The 11,943-nt window shown below is 44.2% G+C and overlaps 1 protein-coding gene across 1 annotated transcript; it reads left to right on the top strand.

Annotated features, from left to right (window-relative positions):
* Positions 1-2,661: 2,661 nt before the first annotated feature.
* Positions 2,662-9,265, top strand: LOC110293430 (transportin-1-like). Its single transcript, XM_029475845.1, has 5 exons — positions 2,662-2,784; positions 5,844-5,966; positions 7,862-7,980; positions 8,428-8,488; positions 9,055-9,265. The coding sequence occupies exons 1-5, from the start codon at positions 2,677-2,679 to the stop codon at positions 9,229-9,231; spliced, it is 588 nt and encodes a 195-aa protein (XP_029331705.1). The 5' UTR covers positions 2,662-2,676; the 3' UTR covers positions 9,232-9,265.
* The last annotated feature ends 2,678 nt before the right edge of the window (positions 9,266-11,943 follow it).

The following is an 11,943-nucleotide window of genomic DNA, read 5'->3' as shown; positions in this document are numbered from 1 at the left end:
CCAGAAGAGGGAGCCAGATCTCGTTACGGATGGTTGTGAGCCACCATGTGGTTGCTGGGATTNCCCCCCCCCCAAAATCTCAATTTGCTTAACTGAATTCCTCTCACTTTGCTCTTTTGGCTGAGGTTTTCATCCATTTTGTCAACTTTCTCCACTGTGCTTCTGCCTTTCCTTTAGTTGGTGCCTTGATTTCTTCCCTAATTGATCTGTTTGTCTCTGTCCTTTTTGAGGACATTGATCATTTTTTGCTGTTAAACCTGGAGCTGTGGGTGTAGTTAAGATCCTGGAGGGAGTCTGTGACCTGGGCCCTTCACACTCGTTGGTTTCTGTGTTGCAGTTTGCAACTCTTGGTTTGGATACCTCTTCCTCTTTATTTAGGGATCTTATTGGGAAGCAGCCTACTTTGGTGGGCTCACTTAATTCCCAGTTCCACTTCTTGAGGAGCAAATAAAGCGTTACAGCAGCAGCAATTGTGGCAAACGGTGCATGAGAGGCACAGGGTCTGAGTCAGTGGGCATTCTACTCAGTGCCATGCAACTGAAAATCTAGAGTAAATGTGGAAATGGTAAGCGGGTCAGATGAAAGGAGGAGGAAGGCACACAGGGAAGACGCGCTAAGGAGGTGGAAAGGAAGATCAAGGAGATTGTAAAGGGGAAGAGAGAACAGGCAGTTCAAAGATAAAAGGATTCTTCAATAATGAGGAAATATGTGACCAGAATAAGATGCAAGTAAGAAGGGGAATAAAGCTAAGAAAAGCTTTTCAAATATAGAAGGTGGGCGTGGCAGTGCTGCCTTTAATCCCAGCATTCAAAGAGGCAGGCGGGCAGATCTCCGGGTTGAAGGCCAAGGAATAGGTCTACATAATGACATAGTGAGTTCCAAGATAGCAAGGATGTATAAAGAACCCTAATTTTAAAAAAAAAAAAAAAAAACACAACCCAAAAACGAATAAATAAAAATTGCAAAGATGACCGCATCGTGCGGTGATAGAGAGATGGTCAGCGTGTACTGTTTCAGAGGCCCTGAGCTAAGTTCCCAGGACCTTATACTGTGGGTCACAGCCACCTCTTAAGATGTGAAAACTTGAGTGAATGGTGGTGGCTCATGCATTTAATCCCAGCACTCTGGAAGCAGAGTCAGGTGGATCTCCCAAGTTCGAAGCCAGCCTGATTTACAGAACTAGTTCTAAGACAGTAAGGGATACTCAGAGAAAACCTGTCTCAAACAGACAAAAAGATATGACACCCCAGTTTTTTAAAAATCACCTGTATGGGCCACTCCAAGGACCCCTTCAGTAACTTGCACAAACACATACAAATACACGTGATTTTAAAAAAACAAACAACACCATGAAAGGGTTGTTTGACCTCCAAAGGGGTCTCAACCCAAAGGTTGAGAACTGTTGCTGCTCTGGAGGTCAATCTTCCATTTAAATAGCATGTTTCTCCCTAGTCTTTCTTAGGCTATTGCCGTGGTGAAGAGAAACCAACCTCTAGGTCACTCTCATAAAGGTTAAATCAATTAAAGCGGTTAACTTGGGGCTTGTTTACAGTTTCAGAGGCTTAGTCCTTGTCATGGCAAGACGCATGCAGGCAGGGGCAGAAGGGCAGTATGTCCTGATACACAGGCAGAAAGAGTCAGACTTCACCCCTAGTGACACGCTCTCCAACAAGGCCACTCCCACTCCAATAGGGCGACACTTCTAATACTTCTTTCAGACAGTTCCACTTCCTGGTGACTAAGCATCTTAGGCTCAAATATATCAGCCTATAGAGGCCATTCTTATTCAAATTACCAAACTAATGCAGTCATTAAAATAATCTGTTTTGCCAGGCATGATGGCAGACACTTTTGATCCCAGATCTTGGGAACTTTGATTTAAAAATCTCCCCTGTCAGTGTAAACTCCGTGTAATGCAGTTCCTCTGCCCTTGTTTAGGGACCACAGTGTCACCTGGGTTCTAGGTGCTCTTGAACAGGAGCTTTTGAGGGTTAGCAAATCACATTCATTTAAGACATGGCTCATAAAAGGTAATGGGGGTGACTGCTGCACTGCACAGAGAGCCGTAGACACTGGGGACTTTCAGGGTGCTAACTTTAAAGTTATTTTCTGGTACATCTCAATGCAGAAGAAAGTTGCGGTGGTGTGGAGCTGCTGATAAGAACAGAATGATCACTGCAAGGCTGGCTACCCGGCTTGTTAGTGTGGTAATGGAAACGATGAAAAGTTCTATCCACTAAACGTGTGGGTTAAAGACAGACTAAATCTTATCTGGCCTACACCACACAAGCATTCCATAATGGGAATTGGAATGGAAATGGGTTCGACTGTGCTTAAGTTTGCTCTGCACTTACTAAATGTTCAGATGTTTCTAAAGAGAGCACATAGTTTCTCTTCAAAGTATTTTGTTCTACAGAAAAGAAACTGCACAGAAAAAAATCTATATTATTTGAGTAAGTGCCATTTGTATAATATCACGCAGGTCTTACTCAAAATTAATAAAATCAAAGTGAATGGCTACACGCCAGCACTATTCTGCTGTTGTTTTTAGATGCTGTGGAGCTGTGCTGCTCCACAACTGCAGTTCCTGCTTCCGGAGTCCTTGGTGTTCTACAGATTCTACAGACACCATAGTATCTCTAGAGATGCACCTTTTGTTGTAACAACAATAAGCGTATGCTGATGTATGCCTTGGGTTCTAGGTCTCACGCTGTTGCATGTGTCAATCAGTTCATCATCAGTCGGACCCAGGCACTCATGCTGCACATCGATTCCTTCATTGAGGTAAGACTGCCCCAAGCTGGGACAAATTGGATACAATGTTACTAGATTTTCCTAGCTGAAAATAAAAGCATTCTTTATGTGCTAGAACATTGGAAATGTGATACCAATATGGGTTATGGAGTGAATATATGTGGTTCTGCCTCCTAGTTTGACTGTTTAGAAGTCTTCCTCAATATACCATTCAGTTTGTACATGCACGGTTTTCCTAGACCATGAGTAACGTTTGAAGCAAGCAAACACAAAATATTTAGTAAGATTGGATGAAGTTGGCCTGTAACAATCCAAAGGTACATACTAAAAGAACAGCTACATAATGTTGACCTGACTGTTAACTGCCATTGCATGGTGGTCTTAAATGGCCTCAGTATACAGGCCAGACCATTTAGGAATAACTTTCTGTTTTTCTATTGATTTATATTATAAATATAGAGGGGAGGACTCAAGAAAACTATTAGCTCTTAAATACTAAATACTGTCTTAGTGGCATAACTGCAGAAGAATAAGGTCATGCTCATGGGGGCTCACAGACTGAACCACCAACCAGAGAGCATTCAGGGGCTGGACCTAGGCCCTTACATACTGGTAGCAGATGTGCAGGTTGGTCTTTATGTGGGTCCCCTAACAATTGGAAGTAGAGTGGCTGTCTCTGACTCTGTTGCCAGCCATTGGATCCCCTTCCCCTAGTTGGACTGAGTCAGGCCTCAGTGGGAGAAGATCATGCTGCCACTTGATGTCCCTGGGGGCAGGTGGGTACCCAAGGAGGAGATTCCCTTTCTCTGAGGAGAAGGGAAGTGGGTAATGGGGGGAGGGATTTGTGAGGGCAGGATGGGGGGGCCTGCCGCTACAGGGATGAATAATAATAATAGATTAGTGAAAGAGACTAAGATCATAAGATCTGGCCATGGGGCTTGAGAGATGGCTCGGTGGTTATGAGCACTGCCTGCTCTTCGAGAGGTTCTGAATTCAAATCCCAGCAACCACAGGGTGGCTCACAACCAACCATCTGTAATGAAATCTGATGCCCTCTTCTGGTGTGTCTGAAGACAGCTACAGTGTACTTATTTATAATAATAAATAGATCTTTGGGCCGGAGCAAGCAGAGCCAACCAGAGTGAGCAGAAGTTCTAAATAAAATCCCCAACAATCACATGAAGGATCCCAGCCATCTGCACAGCTACAGTGCACTCACATGCATAAAATAAATAAATAAATCTATTTTAAAAATAATAATCTGGCCACAGTCCATAAGCAGAACAGTTTCTTTTCAGAACCTCTTCCTGATTGCAGCAAGTAGAAAAGCTGAAATTCTAAGAAGGGATGGAGTCATCTTAATTTTCTCAACAGCTTCTTTCTGAATTCACTTTGTGGACCAGGCTGGCCTCTTACTTCCTGGATCTTCCTGCCTCCGCCTGTCCGCCCCACCCAGCCCCGCCCAGCCCCACCCAGCCCCACCCATCGTGTTTAAGGATTTGTGAGAAGTGGCGAGTGCACAAGTCATGGGACAATTGTCAGTTCACTCCTGCCTTGCTGAGACTGAGTTTCCTGTTTCTGCTACTGTGCTATAGACTACAGGCTGTCAGGCCTCCCTCCGGGCTTCCTGGCCGCCGTCTCTGTCTACAGCCCAGCTCACTTTAGGAGTTGCTGGCATTGCAAATGAGTGTCACTACATCAGGTTGTTTTGTTTTGTTTTCTCAACAGCTGAATGCTAGGGGTAAATCTCAGGTTGTTAGGCTTTGGACACAGCACACCTGCTCACTATCTGAGTCGACTCTCTCTCGCTTTAGTGTCTATCCTAGAGTGGCCTTGAACTCTTGATCTCTCAGGACAACCAGAGGGCACCAGCTTCTGTGTCCATCCTAAAGGTGGCTTGGTCTTAGTGAAAACTTGTTATAGTCAAAAATTATCAGTGTGGACCTAAGATTCCATGCAGGCTAGTTTCAATTCCTTTACCAGCTGGCACATTTTTAACCCTTGCTAATTATTAATCTATGAAATGAATGATATAGTATCTTGGGCTGTGACAGTTGGATATACTATTCTGTTGTCTAATGCTCCCACTTATTAACCTTCTAGAGGAGTTTATAAGCATCAGCACAGGAGTGGTTACCGTAGTTATTGTTCACTTTCCTCTCTCCTAGTAGGTAGGTAGTTGACTTGGTGAATAGCAGCGATTTAGGCTTGGGTTGTTCTCCTGCTCCCTCTGCTGCTCCAATAGGGAAGTGAACACTTAGACCCGGATGATGCAGTGCCATTAGTTTGTTTAATTAGCTTGTGGGTTGGTTCTTTGAAACCGGATCTGTAGCTTAGGCTGTCCTGGAACTTCTGCCTCAGCTTTCAGACAGCTAGGACTGCACATACAGCAATCCAAAAAAAAAAAAAATTATTTTATAGTACAGCGGAACAGCTGAGAAGATGGCTCAGTCTGTAATGTGACTTTAACTCAGATTGATTCCTAGCACTCAACATAAACAGCCAAGCATGGCATTGTGTGCCTATAACGCCAGCACTGGGGTCAGTTAAAGGAGGGGAAATCCCTTCAGCTTGATAACCAGCAAATGTCAAGAATTGTGAGGCTTCGGGTGGTGGTGGTGGTGGTGGTGGTGGTGGTGGTGGTGGTGGTATAGTAGTAGAATAGATTGGCTGTGGGATACCTCTGGTCTCCGTGCACACACTCCGCGCACACACATGTACTTACTTACCTGCGTCACTTACATGCCTATACCCTGCACACAAAGCCTGGCTGTCATTAAGAATGGTGTTTTAGGCCTGGAGAGATGGCTTAATGAGGAAGTACCACTCATCTAGAGAACCTGAGTTCATTCCCAGCCAGCACCCACACCAGACGATACATAACCACCTTCAACTCCCAACTCCAAGGACTGACACCCTCTTGGCCTCTGTGGGCACTCGTACTGGGTGCAGCCCCAAGACGTGTATGTGCACAAAGGAGTTCCAGGTTAGCCAGCAGTACACAAAGAGACCTTTTCTCACAAAATCAAAAAGGAGAAAATAGAAATTATGGTCTAACTAGGAGGGAAACTGTGTCTCTTGTACAACAGAACCTCTTTGCACTGGCTGGCGACGAGGAAGCAGAGGTGAGGAAGAACGTGTGCCGGGCGCTTGTGATGCTGCTTGAAGTCCGGATGGACCGCCTGCTTCCTCATATGCACAACATAGTCGAGGTAACCAAAGCATTCCCTTTGAGGGAAGACACAAAATAGATATGGTGGTTTTTAAATTGTAAATCCTTTTGGTCGTTTTTTTTTCTTTTGTGAGATATAAGGGTTTTTTTTGTTTTTTGGTTTTGGTTTTGGTTTTGGTTTTGGTTTTCAACACAGGGCTTCTCTGTGTAGCCCTGGCTGTTCTGGAACTCACTCTGTAGACCAGAGTGGCCTCGAACTCAGAAATCCGCCTGCCTCTGCCTCCCAAGTGCTGGGATTAAAGGCGTGCGCCACCACTGCCCGGTGGAGGAATTATTTAAACATAGAGACTAAGTTTGCTCATCATAACTAGGAAATTCTCATTAAAGATAGTATGTCGAGGTACAGGTATTTGGGGGGTATTGGGTGATGTATTCTTGGATTGTTATAAAATTAAATTGGAATCTATCCGTTTGTAGTTTCATTATCGATATGATTTGCCTGATTTTGTTACTTACCAGAAGGTTGAGGTTTCTAAGAAGGGCATTGGCAAGGTGGTGGGGGAGCAGCACAACCTTCATCCCAGCACTAGAGAGGCAGAGGCAGGCCAGCCCGGTCTATAGAGCGAGGTCCAGGGCTGCAGGGACTGCACAGAGAGACCCTGGAGGGTTCAACAACCCAAGTAGATGGTAAAGGTTTTTCTGTTCTTGTCTAGTTGAAGTCAAGTCACTAGGAAACATAGCAGTTGCACTTGTTTAAGTGAAGACCTTGGAAGATAGAGGAGGGAAGCAGTTATTTAGGCTCCATTTAGTACCACTAGAGTCAAGCTCTACCATCTGATTTCATGGTGCTGAATAAGAGTCCTACTTGTTTATTATATGGCTTTCCAGGTGCTTTAAGCAGTGTTGTTAGCCTCACTTGTGTGCTGTGTGATGAGAGTGGGTCTCTTAGAAATGGAGTTACAGTATGGTAGACTCTGGAGCACCCGGGGTGTTCAGGGGTTAGCAGTTGAGGGCTCCATTTCCAGCGTTCAGAGTCTCATAGCTGCTTGTTTGAAGCTAATTAGAAAGTTTAACATTTTATCACTTGGTGGAGGCCACGCCTAGGCATCCTGATTTTATAATATATGTAATACTTTATTAGCAGTACTCAAATAGTATTTGACAAGTAGTAGAGCGGGCCTGTGACTGTTTCCATATTTGCCATGCAGTGTGTTTCAGTCCAAAAGAGAGAGTGTACTAAAAATACATCAATTGACTTTGATTCTAGTCCCAGGGATAATGGGAAATTTCGGGAGTGAATTCAGCTTGGTATGTTCAGACGTCATGATAAGACACCTGTTGAAACTACAAATTGTACTTAGGGAATGTTAGAACTAGGAGTAGTGGTGCATACCTGTAGCTCCAGCACTTTGGAGACAGAAGGAGGATCTTAAGTGTGAAACCAGATGGGTTACATGGTGAACTCTGGCCAACCTGGGATTCATGCTGAGACCCTGTCTGCAGAAGACAAAAACGGGGCGGGGGGGGGGGGGGGAGTCTGATGCCTTTCCCAATTAAACTGATTGACTCATATCAATTTAAAATACAGAAAAAGTCTGTCTACAAGAGACAGCTTGTTATTTATAAATTCTTTATTTTAAGGAAGATATGTGGAGTTATTTTTTATTTTCTCTGATTAATATCGATATGTCAGAAAATACAGCAGTTTCTTTTTATGCCCCTGCACAAAAGTAGATCAATAATGCATACAAATAAAAACTTCATTCTTAAGCAGTGGCTCTTAAATTTTAACCTTGTTTTAGAGGCACATAGGGAGCTTTAAAAGAGAGGGGGCAGCACCTGTTGGAAGTCATGGTTTTCAGTGTAAGGTGTCAGGACTACGTTATTATTCACTGTCCAGGTGAAGCTGATGAACAGTATGGATTCTCTTCACAGTACATGCTGCAGAGAACCCAAGACCAAGATGAGAACGTAGCTCTGGAGGCCTGTGAATTCTGGCTGACTTTGGCTGAACAGCCAATATGCAAAGATGTACTTGTAAGGCATCTACCAAAGTAAGTGTCCTGCACAGAGTGCTGCTTGCCCTCAGCACACTCAGACTCTCAGCGGGCATCCTCACACCATAGAGAGGTTTCTAAAGAAGTCGCTTCATTATTACTATCAGCAGACTTTCAGGATTTCCTGTGGGGGCTGATGCACAGGAGCCAGACACTGTCCTGAAGCCCTAGCCAGACAGAAGCATAATTGCAGTGTTTAGTTACTATTGGTCTTCCATTTTGGAACGTTTTTGAGCCTTGTGAGACTGGCTGGCCCAAGTTTCTTAAACTTACCCTGATTGTATTCCTTGAGTTATTAGGCAAGGAGGGGGCAGTGATGTAGCACTGGACATGCTGAAAGACCATATTGCCTCTTGGTTTAATTAATATATAGTATAGATAAGGTTGTTAAAGACAACTTAAAACTATCAGTATTTAGATCTATGTTTCATGAATTCTTTCTAGGTTGATTCCTGTGTTAGTGAATGGCATGAAGTACTCAGATATAGATATTATCCTGCTTAAGGTAAGGAGACCATTCTCTGAGAGGATAATATTTATATTGGTAATAAAGCTTTGAATTTGATCAGTAGAATGCTTATTTAGGTTAGACCTTATGTAGACTCCCTGTCACATGTAATAGGCTACAAACGTTCAGAGATGATGGACAAGCATGATGAGTTTTCATGGCAATAACTCATGCCTTAATTGACAGAGATTTTGGGGTTTCCTTTATTTTCTTTGACGACAACTGTTTGGAGTTTTGGGGGTTGTTGCTTGTAGTTTGTTTTCTTTAAGTCCATCTTCTTCTCTCTGGGGTTTATTTTAAATACACTGAGTTTGATTCAGGGTACTCTTACTGCACCAAGTCATAGTTGACAGGGCCTGCTAACTCAGCAAGTGTCATATGCTCCATTGTCCCTTTCACAGGGACCTGGTGACTGCAGCAGGGGAGTAGTTCTCACGCAGGAAATACACCCCAGAATCAATCCCATGCGGGACTCAACCCATATCATGTTCCGGTTCCTTTACTTACATTGGCGTTAATAACTTAAAGGAGAACAGCCACTGACGGTTTCTGTCTAACAACAGGGTGATGTTGAGGAAGATGAGACCATCCCGGACAGTGAGCAGGATATACGGCCACGGTTTCATCGCTCCAGGACAGTGGCTCAGCAGCACGAGGAGGACGGGATTGAGGAGGAAGAAGATGACGAGGATGAAATTGATGATGATGACACGATTTCTGACTGGAACCTGAGTAAGTGAGGCTTCACTGCTTGGCTGCGCCTGACCAGCTCTTGACTTAGTGTGATGTTTTTAAGGCGTATCCGTTTTGTAGCTTGTGTCCATAGTTCTTTCCTATGTCAGTTGGTACATACTTGGGTGATGTTTCCCATTTTGGTGTGGGGAGTAATGGTCCATGAAGCTTGAGGTGCTGAGGTGTGGGTTTCCTTGTGGTCTGTTGGCAAATGTATCCAGTACAAGGCTGCTGGGTGATGGCACTCTGCCCACAGCGTGTTCTCCATGGGGCAGCATCAGTGTTTCTCACGTTCGTGTCTCTTGTCCTGTTGTCACTGATGAATATGACTAGGGATCCTTGGTTTTTATTTCCCTTATAGCATGTTGTTGTAATAAATAATCATCACATTTGCCTTGTTGGTTGGATTATTCCAGTTTACTGTCTAACCCTGGATGGTCTGGATCTCACTGTCTAGACCAGGCTGACCTGAATTGTGTCAGTCCATTTGCCTTTAGCTTGCTGAGTACGTATATTACTGCTATGCACTATTACTGTACCCTGCACATCATTGCCTTCCTAAAAAGGCTTTTTCCTGTTTTCCCAACAGTTTTTGTGTGCTTGATATAATTACCATTAAGAATAGGGAGGTTCTCAAGCCGGGGCATGGTGCCACACGCCTTTAATCCCTGCACTCGGGAGGCAGAGGCAGGCGGATTTCTGAGTTCAAGGCCAGCCTGGTCTACAAAGTGAGTTCCAGGACGGCCAGGGCTACACAGAGAAACCCTGTCTCGAAAAACCAAAAAAAAGAAAAAGAAAAAAGAAAAAAAGAAACAAAAGAGTCAGGTAGGGCATGTTGTGTCTCAGGTATGTGATCTCAACACTTGAGAGGCAGAGGCAGGAGGATATCTGTGAGTATAAGTCTAGCCTTGCCCACATAGCAAGTTCAGGTCAACCCAGAGCAACAAAGTCCCAAACAACCAAAAGTCAGAATAGCAGTGGTTGTGACCCTTGGAGGGGCCTAGGAGGAAGCATGGACGGCCCTGACGTATAAGGGTTGGGGTCCTTGACCCAGATGTGGCTGACCCAGGTCTGCTCACTTTGTGAGAACACCTTGAACAGTGTGCTAAGAAATCACATCTAGGGCTGGCGAGATGGCTCAGTGGTTAAGAGCGCCGATTGTTCTGAAGGTCCTGAGTTCAAATCCCAGCAACCACATGGTGGCTCACAACCATCCGTAATGAGATCTGATGCCCTCTTCTGGAGTCTCTGAAAACAGCTACAGTGTACTTAAATACAATAAAAAAAAAAATCTTTAAAAAAAGAAAGAAAGAAAGAAAGAAAGAAAGAAAGAAAGAAAGAAAGAAAGAAATCACATCTAAAAATGTTCCCTGAAACAAACTAACCAACAAACCACCTGAGCTAAACGATAAAATCCTGTGTTAAAAATGTATCCCCAACGTCACACAGAAAAGCAAATCCGTATGCAAATCTACACAAAAAATCTTCCAATTGAAAAATCATAACGAAAACACGGGAGCCAGATGGGCTGCCTCACACCTGTCCTGTCAGTACTTGGGAGGCGGAGGCAAGAGGATTGCCTCCAATTGGAGGCTAGCCTGGGCTATGTGGAGAGACTTTGTCTTGAAGCTCACACCTGGAAGGGAGGAAGAAGGGAGGAAGGGAGGAAGGGAGGAAGGGAGGAAGGGAGGAAGGGAGGAAGGAGAAAGAAGAAAGAAAGAAAGAAAGAAAGAAAGAAAGAAAGAAAGAAAGAAAGAAAGAAAGAAAGAAAGAAAGAAGAAAGGAAGAAAGAAAGAAAGGAGAAAGGAAGGAAGAAAGAAACAAACAGAAACAAAGAGAGGGAGAGGGAGGAAAGAAGGAAGGAAGGAAGGAAGAGAGCGAGGGTGGATTAGAGCAAGAGAGAGAGAAAGGAAAAGGCATGGAGTTTTCCACATGTTTTTGAAATTTTTTTTGTGCGTAGGTATTTTGCCTGTGTGCACCACATGTGTGCCTGGTGCCTGTGGAGGACCGAGGAGGTCTGGGACAGGAGTTACAGACGGTCATGAGCTGCCATGTTGGTGATGGGAATTGAATCCCAGTCTTCTAGAAGAGCAGGCAATGCTCTTAATTGCTGAGCCATCCCTCTAGGCCCCGGCTTTCCATACTGAACATCAATACGGAGTAATGTCAGTAGCGTTAGTGCTAGATGCAAAGAGAAAAATACATGTCAAAAAGGAAAGAAAAATATGTCCCGATTATATGTAACTCAATCTGTTACTAAGAAATAAGAAAGACTGAGAGCTAACAGAGGGCTGGAGAGATGGCTCCGCTGTGAAGTGCTTGCTGTCTGACGACACGCCATCTGACCCTGGGACCCACATGGTAGAAGGCCAGAACCAACTCCTAAACTTTGTCCTCTGGCATCACCAGCCATTGTCTAAGGGCACACATGAACAAAATAAAATACTAAATATGTGTGGTTATGTAAATAAACATACGGATGGAAAATGTGATCCAGGCGTTAAAAAAACAAAACGAAACAACAACAAAACACTAGAACGAAATTTCCAAACTGAAGTGTCGGTTCACACTTATAACACCAGCCTGCGGGGAAACAGATGCAGGAAGGTTGTTGCAAGCTTTCCTGGTTTACACAGTGAATTTCAGGGCAGCCTGGGCACACAGCAAGACCCTGTCTTGAAGGAGGAGGAGGAGGGAGGGAGGGGGAGGAGGAGGAGGGG

The sequence above is a fragment of the Mus caroli genome, chromosome 4, assembly GCF_900094665.2.
Source record: "Mus caroli chromosome 4, CAROLI_EIJ_v1.1, whole genome shotgun sequence".
NCBI classification, from domain to species: Eukaryota; Metazoa; Chordata; class Mammalia; order Rodentia; family Muridae; genus Mus; species Mus caroli.
Note: the sequence above shows the minus strand (reverse complement) of the source record. Positions and strands in the feature narration are given on the sequence as shown.

Bases quoted from the DNA above. Each gene is read 5' to 3' on its own strand.
- LOC110293430 (XM_029475845.1), top strand. From the start codon at position 2,677: ATGCTGATGTATGCCTTGGGTTCTAGGTCTCACGCTGTTGCATGTGTC. The intron at 2,785-5,843 runs GTAAGACTGCCC...CTTGTACAACAG, and splicing joins ACATCGATTCCTTCATTGAG to AACCTCTTTGCACTGGCTGG. The intron at 7,981-8,427 runs GTAAGTGTCCTG...AATTCTTTCTAG, and splicing joins CTTGTAAGGCATCTACCAAA to GTTGATTCCTGTGTTAGTGA.